This window comes from Ahaetulla prasina, chromosome 7 (assembly GCF_028640845.1).
Source record: "Ahaetulla prasina isolate Xishuangbanna chromosome 7, ASM2864084v1, whole genome shotgun sequence".
Lineage (NCBI taxonomy): Eukaryota > Metazoa > Chordata > Lepidosauria > Squamata > Colubridae > Ahaetulla > Ahaetulla prasina.
Window position 1 is genome coordinate 65,315,029 of NC_080545.1, and position 26,657 is coordinate 65,341,685.

The following is a 26,657-nucleotide window of genomic DNA, read 5'->3' on the forward strand; positions in this document are numbered from 1 at the left end:
ATCTCATTTCCTACCAACCCTTGGAGGTGCTTCAGATGCTCTCATAGTTTGCGTCATGTCCAGGATTTTTTTACATTTCCCATAATCAGGATGCACAACTGAGTACTGGAAAACAATGGAAGACTAGAATTTTGTCTACAAAATTAATAAAAATAATAACGATGGACAAAAATGCCAAATCCAGTCTAAACATCTGACTGTGTAACCAACCATAACAAGGTGAGGACATATAGGGAAAGTGGGAAATCCATATCCATGTTCTTTCCCCCATGCACTCATGAAGGATATTCCATATGCTTCTAAGAGAGGCCTGAATTCAAATAAAAAGATAGAATGAAAGAAATAGTTAATATGCTTCTGAAACAACAGATGATAACAATATTGATCATTCACAAATTGCTTTCATGATTTTCTTCTGTCTCTACGGTCACTGGGGGGAGTCCCCCATTGTCATTCAGTCGTTTCGCCCTGTAAGTTTCATAGTGGATGTTGTGAGTGACTTCTTTTAGGTCTTGAAGGTGGGTCCTAAAAAACAAATGAAAAAAAGGTGAAAGAAGACAAAAAGTGTATCATGTTACAACATAGAAATACAAGAGCACATATGTTCCTATTTAGTTATTTATATAATCTGGCAAATGGTCAAATTATCCAACAATATTAGCTTTTATATTTAAATTGTTTTAAAGACTATTTTCCTGCATTTTCATCTTTCAGGATTGTAATATATGATTGATAAATTTCTATAACTCTTTTTAGAACTGTAACCATAACTGTAAGACATTATCACATCTTGTGGCAGAACATTTCTGAAGTGTCTATTATTTGAAGAAGTATTTTGTTTGTTCTAAATTTGTCCTATACTGTACTCATGAAAAATCTAGCCAGCTTAATGAACTATAAACAATAGGGAGCAAATGAGAAAAAAGAAATATTTACACCTCTCTTTTTTATTACTTGATTTGTTCTCATCCTATGCAAAGTGGGAGGATATTAGTAAATTCTTTGTTGGAAATATAGTATTTGAAGTATGATAAGTCATTTAAATATTCAAAGTTACAGTAAACAGTAAAGGTTCCCCTTGCACATATGTGCTGGTCATTCCCGACTCTAGAGGACAGTGCTTATATCCGTCTCAAAGCTGAACAGCCAGCGCTGTCTGAAGACATCTCCATGGTCATGTGGCCGGCATAACTAAATGCCGAAGGCGCATGGAGCGCTGTTATCTTCCCACCAAAGGTGGTCCCCATTTTTCTACTTGCATTTTTACATGCTTTTGAACTACTAGGTTGGCAGAAGCAGGGACAAGTAATGGGAGCTCACCCTGTTACACAGCACTAGGGATTCAAACCCCTGAACTGCCAACCTTTTGATCGACAAGCTCAGTGTCTTAGCCACTGAGCCACTGCATCCCTATGAAGTTACAGTAGACCTCCCCAAAGATCAATTTAATGCTATAGTATGGCAATAGCCTATTTAATTTTTTCAGTTTATTTCAGTAAATTATTCTGGTTAAATAGACAACACCTTTAAAAGTCATTCTCACCTAATGACAAAATCTCTTAGTAGAGCAAATTCACAATGGGTGAGATTTTCCACTGTAAATAAAAGAAATTACAATTATACCTTAGATAAGAATACAGTAATAGAATCACAAAACTGAATGGAAATCTTGAAAGCTAATCCTTGCCTGAAGCAGCACTAATGTAAGAGGATATCTTGCCATTCTTAGGTCTCTCACATTATCTGAATGGTAGTGGATTCCATAAAACATTTCAAAAGAATTCCTTAGGAGAGGGAATGGCAGAACCTGGGGGCAGAGTTAGAATCTTTTCAAACTAGAATTACTACATAGCCATAGCCACAAGTGAACTAAATTCAACCCCGCCCCCTTAAGTGCTATTGAATTTTACCTAACTCTAACCAGGTGCTGACTGTTAGTTGATAAGATTCTTATGCATAGGTTTTTAGCAATAAATCAGCTTAATTGAACCTTCTCAAGTGACCTGATCTTTCACCCCTGTCAGGATTGGATCTAAAACAAAAATAGGAAAAAAAATGCTTTTCTCAACCAACTTCTGCCCTCAGATTTATTAAAAACTTTTTCTGATGATTGGGAAAACCATCTGAGTAATATGAGCTGCTGTGCAAAAGGTTCCAAAAATATCCACAAAGCAAGTGAAAGCAAGTGGAGCAGAGATTTGTGAGAAGGAGAAATTTACCTTCACTTGCCTCTTTCCACATTCTTTTCTCATTCTTTTAACAACGCTTATTAGAAATTATTTTATGTCAAATTCAGTTACGTGGTTTTAAGAGATTTATAAACAACAGCATATGAACACAAAGCCAAAATTCACTAAGCATAAAAAGTTAACATCAAAAATTACAATCAACATTAATATTCTAGTAAAATCATGGTGTCATATATCATCAAAGCAAAAAAGTAATCTACTCAGGTACCCGTCCTCATTTTATGCCCTAATTCAGACTGAAAGAGTCACATTTTAAAAAGCTTCCCGAGTGTTAGAATTTATCATATATTATCCTACCTAGTGCTTAAAATATTTAAAAGTTAATATCAAACTATTATTCATTAATTGAGATTTTCCTTGTATATTTAAAATTAAAAACTGATCTACTGGGATTTCTCTTTTTCCTTTCCACCCCCCCCCCCCGCCTCCAGTTATTTACAGAAAATTTACCCTTGAAAATAACTGCTATATTTTCCTATTGTATGATTCAGTATTTCAAGTAAGCACCCCTCAATATATTCATCCAAATCATAAATAACTAATGAATCCAATTCAATAAGTTGGGGAACATAGTGTGCATGTTTGTAGGTCATTGACTTTTTGTGAAGAATCTTCACAAAAAATGCAACTGGTACCATTTTCAGACTGGCTGCTACCATCAGCATTTGCATTATAGTGACATCTAAATATGAAATTACAGAATAATTATTTATGTACCTTCAATGACTCCCCAAGGTGTTTTTCTCCCTAAGACTCTTTTCCCATTTACTTGATATTCTTTGTCACTGCCCACCACAGCAAATGGCATACTTTCCTGCTGAAAATACACATAGAAATTAAGTTGCTTCTTTGATTTTATTATATATTTGTTTGTTTCCCACCTTTATTATTTTTACAAATAGCATATCCAACCTCCTAATTTCCTCAGAGGTGTGTTTGGCCAAGAGAGAGAGTGACTGTCCTAAAATCATCCAGCTGACTTTCATGACTAAGTCAAGATTTGGTTCTTTCCATTTCACCTTTGTATCACATGTATCTTTATAAAATAATTTGTGTATACGAGCTGTCATTGCTAATTTCTCTCTCTGTACAGTATATCTATACATAGTACATGCAATGTATAATGGAAAATACATTTGAATACTAATGACTCCTTTAAGCATCTTAAGAAATAAAAAGGCAGCACATAAATATGCCTAAACTAACAATAATTAAATAAGTTTGTAAAAATGTATTTAAAAAATTATATTTCCTCACTAAATGCATAAGTTTCAAATGTATGTAAGGATAAAAATTCCTTACATTCCAACTTTGGATTCAGTCTCTAAAAACTACATATGATCTAATTTTAATCTCTAGTAGAAATAATAGTTTATAAAAATTTAAAGTTTATATCTTCTCAATAACTACACACACCCATATACATAAGATTAAACTACCTCAGAACCTACTAAAAAGGTCAATTGGAATTATAAACGTCGCACCCTGATTTTATCATTCTCTGCTTTGTCTTCAAGGTCTTCATCAAACTCTTTCTGGGGATAAAATTCAATTCCATTTACTTCTAGTTCCTTACGGACCTGGTTAAAAAAAAAAATATTTCAGGTTGAAAAGTCTATGCAAGCAGATAGCATTTCTGACCCAATCCAGAAAAAAATCTGGATTGTGTGGTTTGCTAGAAGCTTTCCCAAGCTTTCCCACTCACCCTCTGTTTGAACTCAATCTTTTCTTCCAGAGTCATGGTGTCTGCCTTGGCAATAACTGGAATAATATTTACCATTTTGCTCAAATGTTTCATAAATTCCATATCCAAAGGTCGCAAACTGCAGGAAGAAGATGAATAAACAATTATAACTATCTTTGTATGGTAAAGCATCTTAATAATTTAATAATAATTAATAAAATTAATTATTCCTTTAATGTATTCAGCTCCAGTTTGGAAAGTGGGGGCTAAGATTCAGGAAACTAGCTTATCTGTGACTCCAGACCCTTTCCTATTAATTTATGGCCATCAGGAACACACTTTGACTGGCAGAGAAAGAAAAAAATAAATAAATTCTAAGCATAAAAACTTCAAGGAATAGAAAATAAGCAAGAGGCACCTCAGGCACCTTGAGGTAAAGTGCTAAATATGAAGATTACATAAACGCCTGTTTTGCCAAGTACAACTCTTGTTGGCAATCATAACTGATAGCAGTTACTAAAGACTACAGACAGAGCTGGTAAAATAATTATATCTGTGTGATCACACATATTAATACATTTATATATATTAAATATTTGGAAACATTGTGTTCGCCTACAGTACACTTGAATTTTGAAATTTTCATATATGAACCAGCCTTAAAATATTTTGTCCTGGAAACTTGCACACAATAATTATAATGAGTAGGAATAGCTTTTCTAGATCTTCATATGCATAATTAAGTATAGAGATGCAACGTATCTCAAGCATGGATTTTACTTTGACTGAAGATTACCCCTCAGAAAGAAATATTACCATGAAATCTGTGGTAACCTAGATGACTTTAGCTGGCTGTGAAAATTACAGGGGTAATTTATTCTAGCATCCTGTCAGTCCCAAGAGAGTATTTTTTCCTCCATTAATAAAACCTATCAGTGACAGTTCCCCCCACCTCTTCCTGTGGACCAGCCCCAGAACTAGGAGAAATACATACGAGTGGCCTGTGGGAGAGATAAAGTAGAGGCAACAGTGGACTCTTGTATCTGGGATTCGTTTCTTTCTGGCAATATTCACCTCTTCCTTCAGGAATTTCTCATATTGCTCATTGATGTATTTTTCAATGGGCTCCCAGCTAAGCAAGCAGAAGAGAAAAAGCAGACAGACAATCCTTCACTTCATATTCTGACATGGGCTAATAGGTTTTGGAGAGGAAGCAAACCACAGGCAATTTTACAAGACCAAAACGATTTTTGGCAGGGTCTATTTTATAACCTAATAATCTGACATTCTGATTTAACTGATATTGCAAACTGAAATTGGGATCCTGCTAATATTTCAGATTTAGATTTTAGAATCTCTGTATTTTGTAATGGTGTCACCAGATTTGCCCAATTATAACAAATTACTGAGGTACTTTATATATCATGTATGGCAGGGGTGAAATGTAAAATTTGTTATGTGGGCGTGGCTTGGTGGGGGGTGGTAATGTGACTGGGTGGGTGTGGCCAATTTTTTTTTTTACTTTTAAAAGCATTTTTTCTACAACCTTTGGCCAAAGAGGTTGTAAAAAAATGCTTTTAAAAGCCTCTGATGATCATGCAACTCAGCTGGGTTCTCCAGAGGAGCTTTTTAAAAGGCTCCTCTGGCGATCCCAGCTGTGTTGCCTGATCGCCAGAACTCTTTAAAAGCATTTTTTACAGCCTCTTTGGCTGAAGAGGTTGAGAAAAAATGCTTTTAAAAGGTTCAGACAATCCCAGCTGAGCCCTGGGATCATTAGAGGCTTTTTTTTTTACTTTTAAAAGCATTTTTTCGGCCAATGATCGTGCAGCTCAGCTGGGCATTGGGGGGGCAGTGATTTTTGCTACCGGTTCTCCGAACCACTTGCTGGCATCGCTACCAGATCAGGTGATCCGGTCCGAATCGGGAGCATTTCACCTCTGATGTATGGAATAAAATATAGTAGATCATGCTTTATGAGCAACAAAACAAAAGTAGCTGGATAATTTTATAGGTCATGGAATAAATAAATATCTATATAAAATTGCCAAAATGGCTAAAATGTACTAATGCTAAATTTGTTCTCTGTATGTTCTCTGAAATTATTTGTGATATTTTCATGTATGTTAAGATGGAAATTCAAAATTGCTTTGATAGCTTGGGGTTCTGGGGTAACACATGTTTTTCATATTGAAGTAGGGTCCTTCATGCAGCATGTCCAATTTGTCATTTAGCAGTGCAATAAGCATAATGATGCTTATGGTGGTAGAACTTTTCCTCAAAAATACCAATAGTCTCTAAGCCACTACAACTTTAAAATATAAACAGTTTTCCAACCGGTCTTCATATTGGCAGCATAGTAATCCACACTGAAGGGATCTGTAATTCCACTAGTGCAACCAATTAGGGGGAAATTAACATGCTGTGATCAGTAAATCAGTTGTTAAAAATAACTTACTCTTAATATGAGATTACAGATACTCCTTGATTTACAACCACAATTGGAACCGGACTTGATTTTATGACCATTTTACTGTGGTTGTTAAATGAAACATGATCATTAAGCAAATCTGACTTCCCCATTTAGTCAGCTGGGAAGGTTGCAAATCATGATTGTGTCCATAGGATGCCACAACCATTGTAAATGCCAGCTGGTTGCCAAGTGCCTGAATTGTAATCATGTGACTGCAGGGGAGATGCAACAGTTATTTGAGGAGAGATTGTAAATCATTTTTTCGGAAGGCGTCATAACTTTGAACCATTGTTAAATGAACACTCATAGGTCAAGGACTACCTAGATTAAAACTTTCCTGTTGGCATTTCTTTAGTAAATGTCATCATATCATCAAAACTATAGTTTGAAGTAACTTGGAGTACAAGGAAGATACTGTATTTCTCTATGCTATTTCTGAAAATATTTGTGTCTGTGTCTACTAATCAGAATAGAATAGAATAGAATAGAATTTTATTGGCCAAGTGTGATTGGACACACAAGGAATTTGTGTTGGTGCATATGCTCTCAGTGTACATAAAAGAAAAGATACGTTCATCAAGGTACAACATTTACAACACAATTTATGGTCAATATATCAATATAAATCATAAGGATTGCCAGCAACAAGTTATAGTCATACAGTCATAAGTGAAAAGAGATTGGTGATGGGAACTATGAGACGATTAATAGTAGTGCAGATTCAGTAAAGAGTTTGACAGTGTTGATGGAATTATTTGTTTAGCAGAGTGATGGCCTTCGGGAAAAAACTGTTCTTGTGTCTAGTTGTTCTGGTGTGCAGTACTCTATAGCGTCGTTTTGAGGGTAGGAGTTGAAACAGTTTATGTCCAGGATGCGAGGAATCTGTAAATATTTTCATGGCCCTCTTCTTGATTCGTGCAGTATACAGGTCCTCAATGGAAGGCAGGTTGGTAGCAATTATTTTTTCTGCAGTTCTAATTATCCTCTGAAGTCTGTGTTTTTCTTGTTGGGTTGCAGAACTGAACCAGACAGTTATAGAGGTGCAAATGACAGACTCAATAATTCCTCTGTAGAACTGAATCAGCAGCTCCTTGGGCAGTTTGAGCTTACTGAGTTGGCGCAGAAAGAACATTCTTTGATGACGTTTTTGATGCTAGCTGTCCATTTTAGATCTTGCGATATGATAGAACCTAGAAATTTGAAGGTTTCTACTGTTGATACTGTGTTGTCTAGTATTGTGAGAGGTGGAAGTATGGAAGGGTTTCTCCTAAAGTCTACCACCATTTCTACGGTTTTGAGTGTGTTCAGTTCCAGATTGTTTTGGTTGCACCACAAGGCTAGTCGTTCGACCTCTCGTCTATATGCGGATTCATCATTGTCTCGAATGAGACCAATCACTGTTGTGTCATCTGCGAACTTCAGTAGCTTAACAGATAGATCATTGGAGATGCAGTCATTGGTATACAGAGAGAAGAGAAGTGGGGAGAGCACACAGCCTTGGGGGGCCCCTGTGCTAATTTTACAGGTATTTGATGTGATCTTGCTTAGCTTCACCTGCTGCTTCCTGTTTGTTAGGAAGCTTGTGATCCACTTACAAGTCTGTTCCGGTACCTGTAGCTGGTTTAGCTTAGTTAGAAGAATGTCTGGAATGATGGTATTGAATGCTGAACTAAAGTCTACAAAAAGGACCCTTGCATAGGTCTTTGGAGACTCAAGATGTTGTAGGATGTAGTGCAGAGCCATATTAACAGCATCATCTGTTGATCTATTTGCTCGGTATGCAAATTGCAAGGGGTCTAACAGCGGATCCGTGATGGTTTTCAGGTAGGAAAGCACTAGCCTTTCAAAGGTTTTCATGACTACAGATGTTAAAGCAACTGGTCTGTAGTCATTCAGTTCCTTGATGGTGGGCTTCTTGGCACTGGGATGATGGTAGGCGTTTGAAGCAAGAAGGAACATAACACATCTCTAGTGATTTATTGAAAATATGGGTGAAGATGGGGCCAATTGGTCAGCACAGACTTTTAAGCAAGAAGGAGTTATCTTGTCTGGGCCTGGAGCTTTTCCTGGCTTTTGTCTGTGAAATAGGTCCTGCACTTCCTTTTCTGTGATCACTAGGGGTTGTGAACCCAATGAAATGGGGTCAGTTGTAGGAGGCTTGGCTGTTGTTGGTGTGTCTGAGATGGGGGTTGTGGAGATAGGTGGCTGTAGTTTCCTTTCAAACCTGCAGTAAAACTCATTCAGGTCATCTGCCAGTTGTTGATTACCTTCAGCCTGGGAAGGAGGTTTGCCATAGCCGGTGATATTTTTAAGAGTTTTCCACATGTTTGCTGGTTCATTTGCTGAAAACTGATTCTTTAGCTTTTCAGAGTAGCTTCTTTTTGCTGCTCTGATCTCCCTTGTTAGTGCATTTCTGGTCTGATTGTACAGCATTTTATCACCTTTTCTGTAGGCTTCCTCTTTGGAATGTCGTAGCTGTTTAAGTTTAGGTGTAAACCAAGGTTTGTTGTTACTGTATATTCGCAAGTTTCTTGAAGGTACACATAGGTCTTCACAGAAGCTGACATATGATGTTACAGTATCTGTGAGTTCATCCAGGTCTGCAGAGGTATTTTTAAAAATATTCCAATCAGTGCAGTCAAAACATGCCTGTAGCTTTAATTTTGATTCCTCCGTCCAAGTCTTCACTGATTTAATTATTGGTTTTGTGGCTTTAAGTCTTTGCCTGTAAGCAGGTACAAGGTGAATCATGCAATGATCAGAGTGTCCTACAGCTGCACGTGGTAAAGACCGATAAGCATCTTTCAGTGTTGTGTAGCAATGGTCTAGAGTATTCTTGCCTCTGGTGGGACAATTGACATGCTGAAAGTATTTTGGTAGCTCTTTCCTTAAGTTTGCCTTGTTTAGATCTCCCAAAATAATGGCCAGTGAATCAGGGTGTTTGGCTTCAACCTCCATGATTTGGTCAGCTAGAGTTCGTAATGCCTTGTTTACACAGGCTTGTGGTGGGACATAAACAGCAATTAGAAGAAATGAGGAAAATTCACGAGGCAAATAGTAAGGTTTGCAGTTGATAATTAGAGTCTCTAAATTGTTGTCACAGAATTTGTAAATTATTTTAAAATCTTGACACCAGTTTCTATTAATATATAGGCATAAGCCTCCTCCTTTCTTTTTACCAGATATTTCTGGAATCCTGTCTGATCGTTCAATCTGAAACCCTGAAATGTTCAGGCTGCTATTTTCAATTGATTCATTTAACCAGGTTTCAGAGAAGCATAGGACTGCTGAATTGCGAAAATCAGAATAGTATTTGTTTAAGAGGAGTATTTCATCCATCTTATTTGCAAGTGAGCGTATATTTGTTAGGAAAATTGAAGGCAGAGGAGTTTTAATGTGATTTCTTAGCCTGATTAAGATCCCAGATCGTTTACCTCTCTTCTTTCTCTTCCATTGTTTGGTTTTTTTAGTAGTCCATGGCTCTGTGGGAATTGCCTCCTCCTGTGTTAGAATCTCCTCCGTGTTTGTAAAGACAGGCGGGGGTGAGATCAAAGAAAGCTGCTCCTTAAAGAAATGATCCTTAATTTTTAGCAGATGGTCTCGTGAGTAGGAAATCCGTAGTGAGTCACAGAGAACAATTAGAAATAAAGAAACAATTAGAGAGCATTTCACCGAGGCAGCCTTCGTCGGCGCCATCTTGGCAGGAAGTCAGAATTTGCAAATGAGAATTCTACTATATTTAAAGCCTACCCACTTCTCTACTTATATGAGGAGAAAAGAAAAGTTGGAGTGAAACAGAAAATCAATGAAAAATGAAAATACTTACCAATTTTCATTGTTGATCTGGTCACCAAATCCAGGTGTGTCAATAACTGTCAGCTTCATTTTGACACCACATTCTTCAATAACTGGGGGGAAATGTTGCTTTTACTCATCTTCAAAAGTAATCACTGTCCCTCCCTCCCTTCCTCCCTATCTCCCTCTCCCCCCCCCCACTTCCATTTATCCATATACGGAATGTCCATCTCTTCACAACTACAGTATGTAAAAAGTCGTATGTACTTAGGCAAACCCTCCCCCCCCCCCCGATAACAATCACACAGTTGATTTCCAAGATAATATTGAGGGACCAATTTCAGTATTTTGATATGTTCATGTAGGATTATATACCGTACATTCCTGAATAGGTCCTGCAAGGGTAGGTGGAATAAGTAACAGGGATGGTATACTAGACTGGACCAACTTTTCAGAGATGTATAAATGAGGTCTTTCAGATATATGAGTGCTTCCAAAGCTTCTATAAACCTGGCCTGATTTTCCATTATGGCCTAGACCATTTTCTTTTACCCTGGAAGTTTCCTAGTATATAATAATTACACCATTGTGATTAATGTATAGTGTAGGCACTTTCACAAATGAAACAAAGGTGTGTCAGTAACACTATTTGACATACAACATTTTGCATAAAATAACAGAAAGTTTAGTGATGGTGATAATAGAGCATAAAAGAGGGAGATATGGAATATATCATAAGATGGTAAAGTTTTGCATATACTGTGTATCAGGGATGAAATGTAAAATTTGTTACTACCGGTTCTGTGGGCGTGGCTTGGTGGTGGTGGTAATGTGACTGGGTGGGCGTGGCCAACTTTTTTTTTTAACTTTTAAAAGCATTTTTTCTACAACCTCTTCGGCCAAAGTGGTTATAAAAAAATGCTTTTAAAAGCCTGTGATGATCAGGCACCTCAGCTGGGATCGCCAGAGGAAAAAAAGCCTTTTTTTAACAATCTCTTCAGCCGGAGAGGTTGTAGAAAAAATGCTATTAGAGGGTTCTGACGATCCCAGCTGAGCTGCGCAATCATCAGAGGCTTTTTTTTTTTTACTTTTAAAAGCATTTTTTTGGCTGAAGAAAAAATGCTTTTAAAAGTAAAAAAAAACCTCTATCAACTTCCTTGATAAAGGAAGTTTATCAAAAGAACTTGATTAAAAAAGCATTTTTAGAGTATTATAGTAAGTTATATTCTAGGGATATGGTTGATGATACAGAGATAGAAAGATATTTACAACAACAAAATATTTGTGAGCTTACAGAAAATCAAAGAGAAGAATTGAATCAATTAATTACTTCAGAGGAAATTTTCTTAGCAATTAAACAACTTAAAATCGGTAAAGCACCAGGAACAGATGGTTTAACAGCTGTTTATTATAAAAATTTACAAAATGAGATGGTTGAACCACTTAAAGAGTTATTTAATAAAATTCAAATGGGAGGAGATGTTCCCCCTTCATGGAGGACAGCCTTTATTTCATTAATACCGAAGGAAGATCGAGATGGTATTAAAGCAGAGAATTATAGGCCTATATCACTTTTAAATACTGATTACAAGATATTTACCAAGATATTGGCTAATAGATTAATGCCAGTGATGAATCAAATAATTCATAATGATCAGTCAGGATTTATTAAGGGTAGGCAGATGAGATATAATGTGAGGCAAATCGTAAATTTACTTGAATATTTGGAACGAAACAACCAAGTATCAGCGGCATTCCTTTTTTTGGATGCTGAAAAAGCTTTTGATAGATTGGATTGGCAGTTTTTGTTTAAAGTAATAGAAAAAATGCAATTTGGGGATTATTTTATTCGTGCAATTAAAGCAATATATCAGAAGCAAACAGCACAAATAATAGTAAATGGTGGGTTAACAGAAACTTTTAAAATTGAGAAAGGGACGAGACAGGGATGTCCCTTGTCCCCATTACTTTTATTTTAACTTTAGAAATTCTTCTGAATAACATACGTGGTTCCGATCGAATAAAGGGAATTAGAGTTAAACATCAAGATTATAGATTAAGAGCTTTTGCAGATGACCTGGTTGTTACTGTATCTCAACCAATATACTCAGTAACTGGTTTAAAAGATATAATTGGTCAGTATGGTAAAGTATCTGGATTTAAGGTGAATCAGCAAAAGACAAAGATGATAACTAAAAATATGAATATACAACAAAAGAAGAATTAGAAAGAACTTCAGGTTTTGAAATCGTTAAAAAGGTTAAATATTTAGGAATATATATTACAGCTTCAAATGTTAAATTATACAAAAATAATTATGAGGTATTGTGGCAGAAGGTATGGAAAGAAATGGAGAGTTGGAAGAAGTTACAACTATCTTTGCTGGGAAGAATAAGCGGCTATAAAAATGAATGTTTTGCCCAGGTTTTTGTTTTGTTTCAAATGATACCGGTGTTTAAGAATGATATTAAATTACAGGAATGGCAAAAGGGGATTAGTAAATTTGTATGGATGGGCAAAAAACCAAGAATAAAATTAAAAGTAATGCAGGATATAAGGGAAAGGGGGGTCTTAAAATGCCTAATTTAAAATTGTATTATGAAGCAGTTGTTTTATCATTAATTACTGATTGGATTAATTTAACTGAGGAAAGAGTTCTGAATATAGAAGGTTATGGTTTGTTATATGGGTGGCATGCCTATTTATTATATGATAAGAAAGTTGATAAAATATTTAAAAATAATATAATTAGAAATGCATTATTGAGGGTTTGGAGGAAATATCAATACAAATTAGATGGAAAGATTCCAATATGGGCAAACCGAGACACATGATAGAAAATATAAATATATATCAAAAGATGGAGGTAGTTACTTATAAAGAACTTCTTTGTATGGAAAAGGGGGAGTTACAATTAAAATCTAGAGAAAAGATGGGGGAAGAAGGGAAAAATTATACATGGTTCCAATATGGACAACTACAAGCTAGATGGAAATTAGATCAAAAATAGGTGTTAAGCAAATTGAGGATAATTTGTTAAAACAAATGAGAGATCAAGGTCAACAGCATATTAAGAGGTTGTATAATGTATTAGTAGAAATAGATTCAGAGACTGATTTGGTTAAGGATTGTATGATTAAGTGGGCACAAAATTTTCAGCAACCAATAATGTTGGAAACTTGGGAAAGAATTTGGGTGAGGAATGTTAAATTTACACAAGCGCAAAATATGAGAGAAAATTTTTATAAGATGTTTTATAGATGGCATTTAGACCCCAAAAAATTGTCATGTATGTATCCTAATGTACAGGCTAAATGCTGGAGATGTGATTGTGAAGATGCTACTTATTATCATATATGGTGGACTTGCAAAAAAGTTAAAGCATTTTGGATTAAAGTATGGTGGATCATGCAGAATATTTTGAAAAGAAGATTAAGTTTACCCCGCAGTTCTTTTTACTAGGAATAATTATGGATTGTACAGCTATAGAGACTAAATTGATTCTGAACTTAATAACAGCCGCAAGACTTTTGATTGCTCAATATTGGAAGAAAGAAGAATTACCTACAATTGAAGAATGGACTCTTAAAGTATCAAATCTGGCAGAAATGGCAAAAATCTCTGCTTACTTGAAAGACTATACACAAGAAAAATATATTTTAGAATGGAAAATGTGGATTGATTATATTCAAAATAAGTATCAGATAAAAAAATATCAAATAGCATATGAGTAAATTTAGGAAATAATTTGTATTAGATATATTTTTGAAGGAGAGGGGAATTGAGAGTGTGAATAAGCGTGTGGAGACTAGAGATTATAATTTAGGAATTATTTTAGATTATGATTGATAGTTTTGATACCTTGCATTTTGTTCTGTGAAGTCGGGGTGGGGGGTGGGGGGTAAAGGGGAAGGGAATTGGGGGGTTGAGGTTAGTGATGGAGTGATGGTTAATGTACAGGGATTATTGAAGATGTATAAATATAATTAATGTAGGGTCGGGTCTGACCAGTTGCCATTTTAGAACGGTGGGGAGGGAAAAAAGAGAGAGTAGGAGGTAGGAAAAAGGAGAAGAGGAAGGAAGAGGGGTAGAAGAGGGAGAAGAGTGTAGGGTGGAGGGAGGAGAGGAGGTAGATAAGAGAAGGAGAGGAAGGTTTGGAAAGTAAAAGAAGGTAGAAGAGGGAAGAAGGTTAAAAAGGGGGGTGGTGACTGGGCAGGCCCGACTAATTGTATATAACTGTACATTGGATGAATTATTTGATAAGATTGTAAAAATAAAACTTTTTTTATAAAAAAAAAAAAAGTAAAAAAAAACCCTCTGATGATCGCTGAGGCGGGGGCGGGGCAGGGATTTTTGCTACCGATTGTCCAAACCACCCGCCACCATTGCTACCGGATCAGATGATCTGGTCTGAAGTGGGTTTATTTTACCCCTGCTGTATATACTCTTTCCAGAAGCACCCATACATATTCAAACCTGTGTCTACAGAATGGAATCAAATGTAATATATACCAATCTGTGTTACTTAAGAAATGGGAGCAAAGAGATAAGGCCAGTATCACAGCATCACTGTCCCTGACATTATTATATTTCCTTTGTGTCAATGACACAGGAAGTATGATTGTTTTACTTAGAGTTTTATGTTATAGGTAATTGAGCAAGAGAAGTAAGTGCAGTGAGGTCTCCTTTTGGCAAGTAGGTGGTTTGGTTTTCACATTTTAAAATTCTGCCATTGCATATCTACCCCAGGAAAAATACTGTTTTGTCTGTCAGACTACCAGCCAAATTCTTTCAGATTCTTGTCATTCTCCTGGGAGACAGAACCCAAATTACTGGATGAAGAAAAGGCAAACAGTTCTATTTCAGTCCCTTTTTTTGAAAGCCATGCTGCTCTGACCCTAATTCCTTTTGTAGATAATAAAGAAAAAGCTTAAAAGCCTGGCACAATAAGCCACAGTTTATCTGCATACTAGGAAGGACTGGCTTTTACCATGCCCAATAGCCTTGATCTCTACAGTCTTGGGGATCTTCTCTTCACGGTTCCAGCCTGAAGATTTCCTGCTTACTTGGGATTTGAAGAGGGTGTTTACAAGTGTTGATTTTCCAAGTCCACTTTGGCCTAGGGGAAACAAGATACAAACAATACAAAATTGGTGTTTGACTAATTTAAATTGCTATTGTATTTGTTTATTTGTTTGTTTATTATTACAGCTTTGACTATCAAATCCTCTCAGGGAGGTCCTTTCTTCACTTGCAGAGTATACACCCATCAATCCCAATGTTCCTCATTGATTGCACAACATAGGCTGTATCTTGTCTCAGCCCTGAGTTAAAATAATAATAATCTTTCATCAATCCTTCCTATAAGAACAGATTTATCTATTTAGGTCAGTTAGGTCACGCCAATGAGCCTAAGAATACAAACACACATACACACACACAAAATTTATATAGCTGCTTATCTCATGTAAATGACCATTATTGCAATATGTGATTAGGGGTATATTCTGAACATGTGGAAAAATGTAGTTACATTCTACTTAAATTATCGGCCAACTGGATATATGAACCATTAATCAGATTTCAACCAACTATCTGTCTGAAATATATGAAAACAATAACTTGGTTATCAACCCTAAGAACGCAAAAGGGTGCATAATCCAGACAACCCATTGTATGGCAGGATCTCTGCTTAATTGTCACAGTAAACGCTGAATGGTAAATTGCTAGTGAAAAAAGGACCATTGGGTAGATTTTAATAAACAAACACTGGCAGCTTTTCTCAACTTGGTACCTTCTAGTCATGCTGAAATCAGAACTGCTGTTGCCCATGATGGCTATGGAGTTTAAGAGCTGTAAAATTCATTTGCACACCCTCCTTCCCTGATGTGAGAATGCTTTCCCTCCTCCCCCACCGCTTTTTCTTGATGACAGAAGCAGGTAACTTTGTCCAAGCAGTCCAAGTCCACTGTGAAGGCAACTATACCACAAAAGTTGTGTTTTCTCTATGCCACTACAAGTGGATTTGAACTGTCCCTCTGCAGCACAACATTTCACTGTAGGCAAATACTTCTGCTCCAGTTGGCTACCGTGTGTTTTGGTGGGAAGACCTCTTTCCTGCTCACTGATATCCACGTCCGTGGTAGCCTGGCCGCAAGGCTGCCCCCTATTCTGAAAGGATTTTCACTGATGGACTGTAAAATGCTGGGCTGCTTAACGAATGTACCCAAAGACTGGAGTGGTCTGATATTGTGTTTTTGTTTTGTACAATTTCCTTTTCTTTAATCAGGTGAAGTTGACAAATGTTCTGCCACGTTCTTCTTCTGGCATAAGTGTCAGGAAGAACAGTAAAACTGAAATCATTGTGTGCTGGATGAGAAAATGTCAAGCACAAGAAGGAATCAACAGAGGCAGCTCAGATAAAAAACACATTGTCTTTAAACTCCTCCCCCCAAAAGTAAAGATGTTTGCTTTCCTGGCATTGGGGGATTGCTTCTCCTGGGGGGAAGAAGCAAGCATCAATCAGGGTCTGTGATTATTGCCTGGCCCAGGGGTCTTTAAGACTTGTGGACTTCAACTCCCATCTTTGCTGGCTGAGGAACTCTGGGAGTTGAAGTCCACAAGTCTTAAAGTTGCCAAGGTTGAAGACCCCTGCCCTGGCCAACACTCTTGTCAATGTCATGTCCAACTGGTTTAAGCAGAGAGACAAGCAGTTTAAAACTGTCATGTGGATGCAGCCATATGTTTGGAGGATATTCATCCAGGCAGAGGCTGGTTTAAGCTTGGTTACTGATTGCTAGGTCAAAAGAAAGAACTATTTAGGATGAGATACTTGTTTGGTATCAGGTAATCGGGAGCAGAAGTAGAGCCTCAAGGAAATAGTCATGCTTGTAGGCAATGCTGCCAGGCAACCTCAAAGAGAGTACCTGGTTGAAGTCTTTCCTACCTCAAGCCTGTGAACCAATCTTTCCTACCTACAACCATGATGTTGAAGTCAAATCCGGTTTTCATAGTCTTCTTCCGCATTTGCTCTATGATAGTGTCGATTCCAATATAACCCAGTAAGTTGGAATTAATACTGACAGGTTTCATTGGTACTACTGGCTTTTGCCGTGGCTCTGGTACCAGTTCAGACATAACTGCTTCAGATTTGGTATCTGCTGAACCTACAGATGGAAGGAAAATAAAAATTAAATTATGTGCCAGAAGCAAATTGAATATAATAAGCACCAGTTCCTAGGGTTGATATTCCTGACCAGTTTGCTTTGTCTTGAGTATGGGCCATTGACATATTTTGCAGGAGCACAACTTTAAGACTGCCCTCTGCCTGACCCAGGTCATCAGGAAGGCAATTTCCACCTGTCTTTTTTTCTGCTGTACATTAACTGCCAATTCAAATAGTGCTGTTCAGTTCACCTACTGAATTTGACTTCACTGTGGGGGCTCTTTTCATGTCCCCATTAAATTGCCCACTGAAGTGGTATTAAATATCTACTCGTAGTTGCCCACTTTTGAACTGCTGGGTCGGCAGGAACTGGAACGAATGACTGGAGCTCACACTGCCATACGTCAGCAACTGGGTCTTAAACACTAACCTGCTGATCATCAGACCAGTGTCCTTACCATATGAGCCACCCTGTTCTACTACTACTACTACTACTACTACTACTACTACTACTACTACTACTATTACTACTACTACTCTATTAAAAATAATTATTTGGATTGATCGGCTACCTCTACTTGATTCCCTTGGATTGTTTGGATTAAAATGGCCATGCTATTTCCCAATTTATTATTCTTTTCTGGGAGTTATGGGACTTGCAGGGCAATGTATCTGAAAGACTGAAAAAGATCCAAAACATTATCTAAGCTTCGTTTATCATTCATTGACAGGAACATTCCTCCTCTGAATAATTCTTTTTCCTATTATTTTCAACTGCCATTTCCACTGAATCTCCAGCCCTGCTTCAATAAATGGGTAATGTTGTTTAAGACTTATGTCAGACTTTATTTTTCTATAGAAAAGAATCTGTAGATGTGGGAGCCAAACTGAGCTAGCCAAACAGAACTGGAATTTTTATTTATCATTTCCCAATCTCAGTTTGTGATATAATTTGTGGGTTATTAGAGAACTTTTTCTTAATCATTTTTTTATTGAGAACACCAAGAGCACCCGTAGGGTTGGGACTGGTGGGGCAGGATCAAAAAATTGATGGCAGCTCCAGTTAACTATGCTGATAGTCATGGCACTGTCTTGCTTCCTCCCCCTGCCATCACAGCTTAGTTCTTGGAAGTTAGTTTAGTTTAGTTTAGTTTAGTTTATTCAAATTTATATAAGTACAGCATGTCATATGCTTGTCTTGCATAGGCATAATACATTTAAATATTTGTCTTTAGAACAAAATACTTATTCAGTTCAGTTTCTCCAAACCCTTGGAAATCACACAGTGGAGTTGTTGCCAAACTTAAATTAGTGTCTGTCTGTCTGTCTGTCTATTCTATCTCTCTCTCTCTCTGTCTGTCTATCTATTTATCTATCCATCCATCCATCCATCCATCTATCTCATCTCATCTCATCTCTCTCTCTCTCCCTCCCATCTTCCCTCCCTCCCATCTATCTGTAACATCTACTGTCTCACATATACATGGAAAGTGTTATTTTCTCCTCTTGGCTTTTGCCTGAGTAGCTTCAGAAAGTAGAGCATAGACAATATGCCATTTTTCTTGAAGTGTGTGGAAATCTTCACATATAGGAACTCAAAAGGAAATTGAATATATCCCAGGAACCAAGCTTTTGATACTTAGATTATTTCCTTATGGTTTTCTAATTGTCAGTCTTTAAAAACTCTATCATAGGCAACTAAAGAGTCACAAGATAACAGAGTTTTCCAAAAGTGCTTCCAACTACTCCCACTGCTACCAATCAAAGCATATTATGAAGTTGCTTTCTCTTTCTCCTCTTTCCCACTTCCATCTTCCCATCTCTCCTTTGTCTTCTAACTGGATACTTCATGTCAGAGGGAAGAAAGTACTCACACCAGGGGAAGCCACTTTTATTAACAGAAAGTCTAATCTAAAACAGTCCAGAACTGAGAAACTATTTTTAAAATTTCTATGTAATGCAAAAAACATGTAGATTTTAGAAGAAACTCTTTTCAAGTAGGTCACAAACTCATTTTTATAAGAGAAACAGATGAAATCAAAACTCTTGTTACTTCCCAAATGCTCAGGACTAAGGTTTCAAAGCTATTGGATTTTTTAAAAAAGGGATCCTGAGCTTTGCAGAATCTTTTATATTGCGAGTAATCCCTTCACATGGCTTCTCGGGAGATCTGAATATTGACTTCTATTTTTAAATTATTAAAGAAATCACTGCACAGTCTTATTCATGCCATTGCAAAAGTAAGTCTTCTGAAACACAGTGGGCTTCATTCCCTCAGATATCTATAACAGATGGCTGTCTCTGTCTTAGCCTGTTTGAGCTTTTGAAACAGGAGCTGATTCTGCCAACAGTTAGTCTCCTTTCTTTTTTCATACTATATTGAAGCTATGTTGAAATGTAGGAAAAGACTTGTGCCATAGTTCTGTGAATACATTTTTATATACTGCAAAAAGACTGGTTCCGTCTTTTTCTTTCAGTGTAAAGGGGAAAAATCCATCCATGCTAGATACCCAATGAGGTCAGTGCACTGCCTAGGATGGAGTGCTGATTAGTGTGAGATGGTTTACTGTGTTTCTTTGCCTATGATGGTGTAAATTAAAAGCAGGTTTCCCCCTCAGCATATTTCAAATTACCATAAAATATCTGCAACTACTTATTAATACCAGTCATAGTTCTTTCTCCAGCTTCCCTAATCTGGTGTCTTCTCCAGATATACAGTACTACAACTTCCATCATTCCTAGCCAGAAGAACCACAATGAATGGGGAGGGTAGGAAGTGTTAGTTCAGCTGACTTGGATGGTTTTAGTTTTGGAAAAACTGCCTTAGTCTGAAGAGTTCTTTGTATTTGCTCATCTATTATCCCTCCTATTCTTTCTCCTCTGCTAATGTATGGACGTTCTGTTCCTGTTATTCAACCCCAATCCTATCACACCCCTTTCCCCCCCTTTTCTTTGATCCAGAGTTGTTGCCCAGCATTCTAAGTCACACCAGTCTGTCATCCACAATTACCTACCAAACAGCCATAGACCAATACATTTTGCCACGCTGAAGGTTCCTCCTTACCATCCCTCTATCCCTGTTCTAGGCTCAATTCCTTGAGAATTCTTATGTGAGTTCAAATGTTAGCTGCAGCTGCAAACTGATATTCACACCCCTGGGCCAGCTGGGATGAATGAATGCCCTCCTTCACAAAAGCCTCAGTGTCTGATGCTCAGCAGCAGCAGGCGGCTGCTCCTGCTTCCCTCTTGATACCAGATGGAAAAGATGAACAAGAAATGTAGCATCTCCTTTTGGCAGGCTTCTCCGGGGAGCCTTGAATTAAAGCAGCGCTCAATCTCCATTCCAAACCCAAATGCACAGTTGAGCCGAGAGTGCATGCAAGAGCACAGCATCCCTTCCTGCATCTCTGAGCTCAGCCAGATCCAGAAACAGCGTGCAAACCCCTGCAGGAACCACCTACCTTTGAACATGAATCTTTCTTTGTCTCTGGCTGTGAACCTTTGGGTGGGGTTTCTCCTGACTTTTTCCTGCCCCACAGGCACCTATGAGATTCTGGTCGTCTTTGTTTTTTCCGTAAGTGCCTGTACCCCTCTTTCTTTTCTTCTCCAATGGATATTTCAGATAAGCAAAAGATGCTGCTGCTACTGCTGTTACCACGATCACGTGATCTGAATATTAAACATCGCTGCAAAATCTCCCCCACACTCTGCCTTTCTCTCTTCCCAGGATCCAGAGCATTATCATTCAAGCATCTGGGAGACCTTGATTGGATTGATGTGCATTAAATTGTGCACTGGCTTCTGAAGGGAGGTGCTGCTGGGATATGAGGGTTAGCAGTAGCCTGGAACATGTCCCCTCCCCATCACATATATAAATGTTTCCTTCTCTGCCTGGTCTCAACACCCTCCTTCCTTCTCTCTGTTCCCAGGCAGCATTCATATGGCTTTGTTTGTCGAACATCTCTAGAGGCAGACACTAGTTAACGTATGAGGATCATTAACCCCTTCATCAATCATAGCATTCACATTTAAGGAAAAGAGGAAATAGATTTCACATCTAAGTATTCATGGATTTTCATCTTGGCACTTCCTTTCAAGGAGGTTATGATAAATCTTGTGACATTTTGCATCTACTCATCGTCACAAGATGCTGGCAACAACAAGAGGTAATAAGCTACCGTATGGCAAGACATGGTATATGTCAGCTATGATGCAGGCAGAGAGAAATCTGCCTTTGTGTCACTGAGTAATGCACACTGGTGCGTCTCCATGTGTTTGTAGGCATCTAATCATGTATGTGAATTTGCACAGTTGTCATGGTAAGCATAAATGCCTTAGGAAAAAACATTTCCATATCTGGCATCTGTAGTTACTTTGACAATATGCAGAGACCTATTTGCAATGGGAAATACTCTGATCCAAGATAAACTCTACAAAACACATACAGTATATATTGCTTCACGTGAAATTTATATACGTCTGAATTTCATGAGCAGGCATGACTTTATGTTAACATGTGTATTTGAAAATCTCACATATTTTATTTATTTATTTTTGTCACAACAATATATGTAAGTATCATACAGAAAGGTTATATAGTATATAACGGTATAAGCATATATATATATATGATATCTGATGCCCATAAGCTATATCTTATGAAACTATATCTGACTATTAAGTAGAGTGCATGTCAGGGTGCAACAGTTTTCAGATCCAGCTGTTGGAATTCCTATTTAGAATGAAAAAGAGACCTCCTGGAGTCTGTGGTGTTGAAAAACAACTACCAGTCAGCACAATTTTCTTCAACTGTCCTATTTGTTCCTGTCCTATTGTTCCCTTTCATTATATCAAATTAACATAGTTATTGCATTCTTTTGATTATATATATATTTTTCTTATATGATGTGTTGTTTTATTCGATGTTTGTATATACTGTTGTGACAAAGTGAAATGGAAAAAAAAAACCTAGGTTTCAACAGTTACTATTTCTGACATTCCTAGCTAATGTTCTCCATATTATTTGAAAAACTTGAAATATATGAGGAAAAGAACAAGTAGAAGAAAGCTGCTATAGACAAGACTGAGTTAGATGGACCAATTGTTTTAGATCAGGCAGATTCTATTATCTGTGCTACACTGTCTAATCTGGAACGTGAACAAATGTTCACAGATGTATTATGACCCTTCCTTCAATAAGCTCAGGCTCTCATAGGTGAACCAATCACTTACTGTGTTCACAGCCAATTGGAGAAATATCTATTCTGCTCCCTAATCAGTGGTCTCTTAGAAATGGCTATTGTCACTTAACAGTACAGCACTATATGACAGTACAGTCACTTCAGTTGAAATGATATTGAGTAGCGTAAAAGTATCAGATGAAATAAAGAACCAGTCTGATGTGAGTGTAGTGATTAAATCATTGATTTGCTGCAATGTGATTAACTGTTAAGTTTGGTCTGCATATGGATTTCAATAGACTTTCTACATTGACTGAAATTCTAGACTGGGGGTTCAACTTATCTGGAGGGCAGAAAGTTGGAGCATGCCAGTTTATACATGCTACATACTTATTGCTTATATTTTTAAACCACTTTAGAATGCTATGTTCTTATATTGTCTGTCTTTTTCTATATAGATGGTCCTCGACTTATGACCACAGTTTTGGGCTTAATTGTGGTTGTATGTCGAGGACTACCTGTAATATGAAAAACAAAACAAAACAATGACACAGATAACTCTTGTATATGAATTGGATCTGATTTTATATTTCTGCAGAGCTACTGCTCTGAGATAATAAAACATTATTCAGTCAGAATACAGTTTCATGGAACATGCAATCCATACATTATATATATGCCATTATTAACTGAGAGCTACAACCATTGATTTCATATACTGTATATATACAATAATATGTAGCAGCACTTACCAGTTTGGGATTTGCATTCTGACTCAGTTGCATTTACCACAGAAATGGTTGTAGGATTTTTCATAAAAGAGTGGTCCATACCAGCTTGCTCTTCAGGACACTCCTGAGGAAAGGAAGGGAGTATCTTAACAGGCCCTGATAAGCCCCAGAGTGTAACTCTTGGAATGCCATTTCTGGCCATGGAAATCTGGGCTTCATGTACAGCTTCTACCAGGGTAGAATTCATGAGATCCTTTCCCATGGCTTGGGTATGTCCCTGACATGATGGCAAGCTATCAAAGCCTTTTTTTTTCACCGAATCTGATGTTTCTGTCTCTGAAATCTGGATTGCATCGTCAAGAGAGGAGTTGACTTGTACATCAGGAATGAACTCAACTGTACTCTCTGGCAAGGTTTGTGGTCCAGATAACAGCTGAGGACATGGCAAAGGCTGTTTCTTGAACCTCCCTGGTGTTTCCTCCATTGAAGATACCTTCTGGAATTCTCTTCTTGCCATGGGATGCCAAATGAGTTGCCGGCTGGTTGGAGGAATGCTGTTGCTTTGATGAAAAGTAAAAGATATGGAGCTGAGTTTCTGTTGTTCCAAACCATTAGCTGCTGTCTGCTGAAGTGACTGGTATCTAGTGGGAGGAGGACATGAAACCTGAGCATCATGGTTCCCTGGAGATTTAGGAGAAAGAAGCTTAGAAGCAGGTCTGGGAATCCCTTTGCCTTTAGCCAGAAGAGTCTGTTTGGGAGAACCTTGAACGAATAAGGACTTCTTTTTCAAGCTAGGGTTAACAGGTGAGTGAGCTGAACATCCTGGAATGCTGTTGCAATGAGAGGAGGCACCTAAGACTGGGATACACCTTCGGATCCTGTGTGGGGAGGGAGTACAACCTTTATCCATCATGACTAGTGGTTGCCTTTGTTTTTCCTAATGAAATAAAAGCAAGAGAAAGATTAAAGAAATGAAAGAAGTTAAAGTTGCTTTTAACTGCTTTTCAGCTATTAGGAACAATAGATCAACAAGTTTTACAGCACTGGAAGAGTTTCCTTCAATCCCTAGTGAAAGAAGTTTTGAATAAAAGTTTAAGTGTTAAAAGCAATTTTTTTTCCTGGAATAAACAGCAAATTAAAGCTTTGATTTTATAAAGTTACAAATGGACTAAGGGTCCAGATAAATTTGAAATAAAATTTTGGATTTTAAGAATCTTGCTATGGGAAATACTTTGAAATCTTAAAAAAGAGATGAGGTTTTTAAAAACTGGGATATTAGAAGGAACTAGAAGATTACAATTAAAGGAGAATACTCACTCGACTTAGTCATACAGAATGAAACAAAATATTTTATCGTTGTACATGTTGAAGGATATTTTTGAACAATGGACCCAGAAGTTTTTTTTTAAAAAGTTTAGTCAGAAGCTGCCCAGAGTTATTGTACAGGGGAGATTGACAGCATAAAAATTTAACAAATAAGTAAATAAATAAAGTTATTTTTAAGAGGGTATGCCATTACAAATAAACTGTGTTTAAAAAATGTTATGGAAGAACAAATTTATCAGACAAGACAGACTGTTCTGAAATTGAGTTTAAAAAAGACAGGTTACAAGAATATTGGGGGGGAAATACTACATTGGGTATACAATGAGATTAGATGATGTCTTAATAATTAAAAGGAATAAACAAATAAAAAGAGTGATATGGATAACTTCCCCATATTGAACTTACAAGAGACTTGTTAAAATTTTGAGCAATTTTCTGAAAAGAGACAAAGAAAAAAAAACAAAAAGAAATCAAGTTCTAGAATGCTATTTGAAAGGACTATAGATCAATATTGTTAGAAATAAAAAGGACTATAAAGTTGGTTTATTGATCAAGGTTATAATATATATATTCAGCTATCTCTGATAATTTTTAATGGACTTTTGCTAATATCAGGACTAAAATGACGTTATGGACATATTTGTAGATAAAAGATATGGGGGGAAAATATGGGGAAAAGTCGGCAATTATAGCTGGCAATGACTAGTGGAGTAAAATCCATGGGGATGCCTTTACTTTTTTTTAATGGGGAAAATGGATCATTTTGTTGAATTTTAAGAGAAAGTGCTAAGTTACTAAAATAGTTTTTACTTGTGATGAATTGTCACTTGTCACTTCTTTATATATTTATTTTCTTTCACTTTACTATATTCTTATTTATTCTTTCTCAATTTTACTTTCTATTTATCCTTTTCTTTCCTGAATCTTCTATTTTTTTCTTTTTCTTTTTAAATTTGTATTAATTTTTTAATGTTGTAAATTGTATTCTTTAATAAAATTACTATTAAAAAACAAGAAATACAGTTCCTGGTTGTCACTCATCCTAATTGTGTTTCTGATCAACAGGCTTAGTGATCTTTTGATAGACTTTTATAATTTTTATTTGATTAGCGGTGAGTGTGAAGACTTTTACCGTATCTTCCAAAATTCCATTAAGTTTTAGTCCCAGGGCTTTTGAAGAACACCTGATTGGGAATGCTGCTGTAAGCCTTTGAAAGAAATAATCTCTCGGTCCTCTTAAAAGCTCTCCGGTCTAAGATATAGCTTGGCCATTCTGACCAAACATTTCTTATTTTTTCAAAGGATTCTTATACTGAAAGAGAATGATGAGTGCTTACCTGGCAATGTAAGGGCAGAAAGCAGCTGGATGCTCATCAGGAACATCCCAAAACAGTCTTTCATAGATTGCAAAGGATCCCATAAAGATGTTTACATCAGCTTTAACAAGGCATCTTAACCCTAAGACATCCAAACCTTCTGGATGCCATGAAGAATATGTTTGTCCTTCTTTAAATGTTTTGCTCTTCTCTTTCTCTGCCTACTGTATCCTCTTTTAGCTGTGGAGTGTTTTCTCATTCTCTTGAAGTGGGAGAAAGAGCATCTGGGGTGCTTGGAGCAGCACTTTGCTGGATGCAGAGGCAAGGAGTGGGCACAGGCTTTGAATGAGAGCACTCATAAACAGCTTTGAATTGGAAATTGTGAAAAGGAAAGAAGTACGTTCTGAAGATCTCAGTGCATATAAGCATTTAGGAATAGCATATAACATTATTCTTCTGAAGCACTATACAGACAATAAATATAGAAAAAGGCATTGTATTACAGGAATTTTTCCCATTGCTGCATTGACAAGCATTTCTCTAGTCACCAAGTTGGCCAAAAAAAAAAAGTCTGCCTGCTAAATAGTGCCACACCAATAGCTTCAGTGACAATGCTGGTGACTGTTGCTGTCCTTATGATTTCAACATGAGACACTTTAAAGGCAGCAATTGCTGGAGTCCCATGGCTGCATTTCACCTTTAATTAGTTTTACATGATGGGTAGGAAAATCAACCAGCAAC

At 37.0% G+C, this 26,657-nt stretch overlaps 1 protein-coding gene across 3 annotated transcripts; it reads right to left on the reverse strand.

The window, feature by feature from the left end:
- Positions 1–385: 385 nt before the first annotated feature.
- On the reverse strand, positions 386–26,164 carry SEPTIN3 (septin 3). 3 transcript variants are annotated; one of them, XM_058191878.1, is made up of 11 exons: positions 25,938–26,164; positions 23,296–24,211; positions 17,173–17,364; positions 15,189–15,317; positions 10,230–10,311; positions 4,928–5,065; positions 3,955–4,072; positions 3,734–3,829; positions 2,967–3,063; positions 1,544–1,595; positions 386–525 (listed from the first exon to the last, which is right to left on the reverse strand). In XM_058191878.1, exons 2-11 carry the CDS (start codon positions 24,185–24,187, stop codon positions 390–392), a joined length of 1,932 nt encoding a protein of 643 aa, XP_058047861.1. In that variant the 5' UTR covers positions 24,188–24,211; positions 25,938–26,164; the 3' UTR covers positions 386–389. The 3 variants fall into 3 exon arrangements, with proteins under 3 accessions (XP_058047861.1, XP_058047859.1, XP_058047862.1); XM_058191876.1 differs by having other exon boundaries at positions 2,967–3,066; XM_058191879.1 differs by lacking the exons at positions 23,296–24,211; positions 25,938–26,164 and adding an exon at positions 20,825–21,238 and having other exon boundaries at positions 2,967–3,066.
- Between the last annotated feature and the right edge of the window lie 493 nt (positions 26,165–26,657).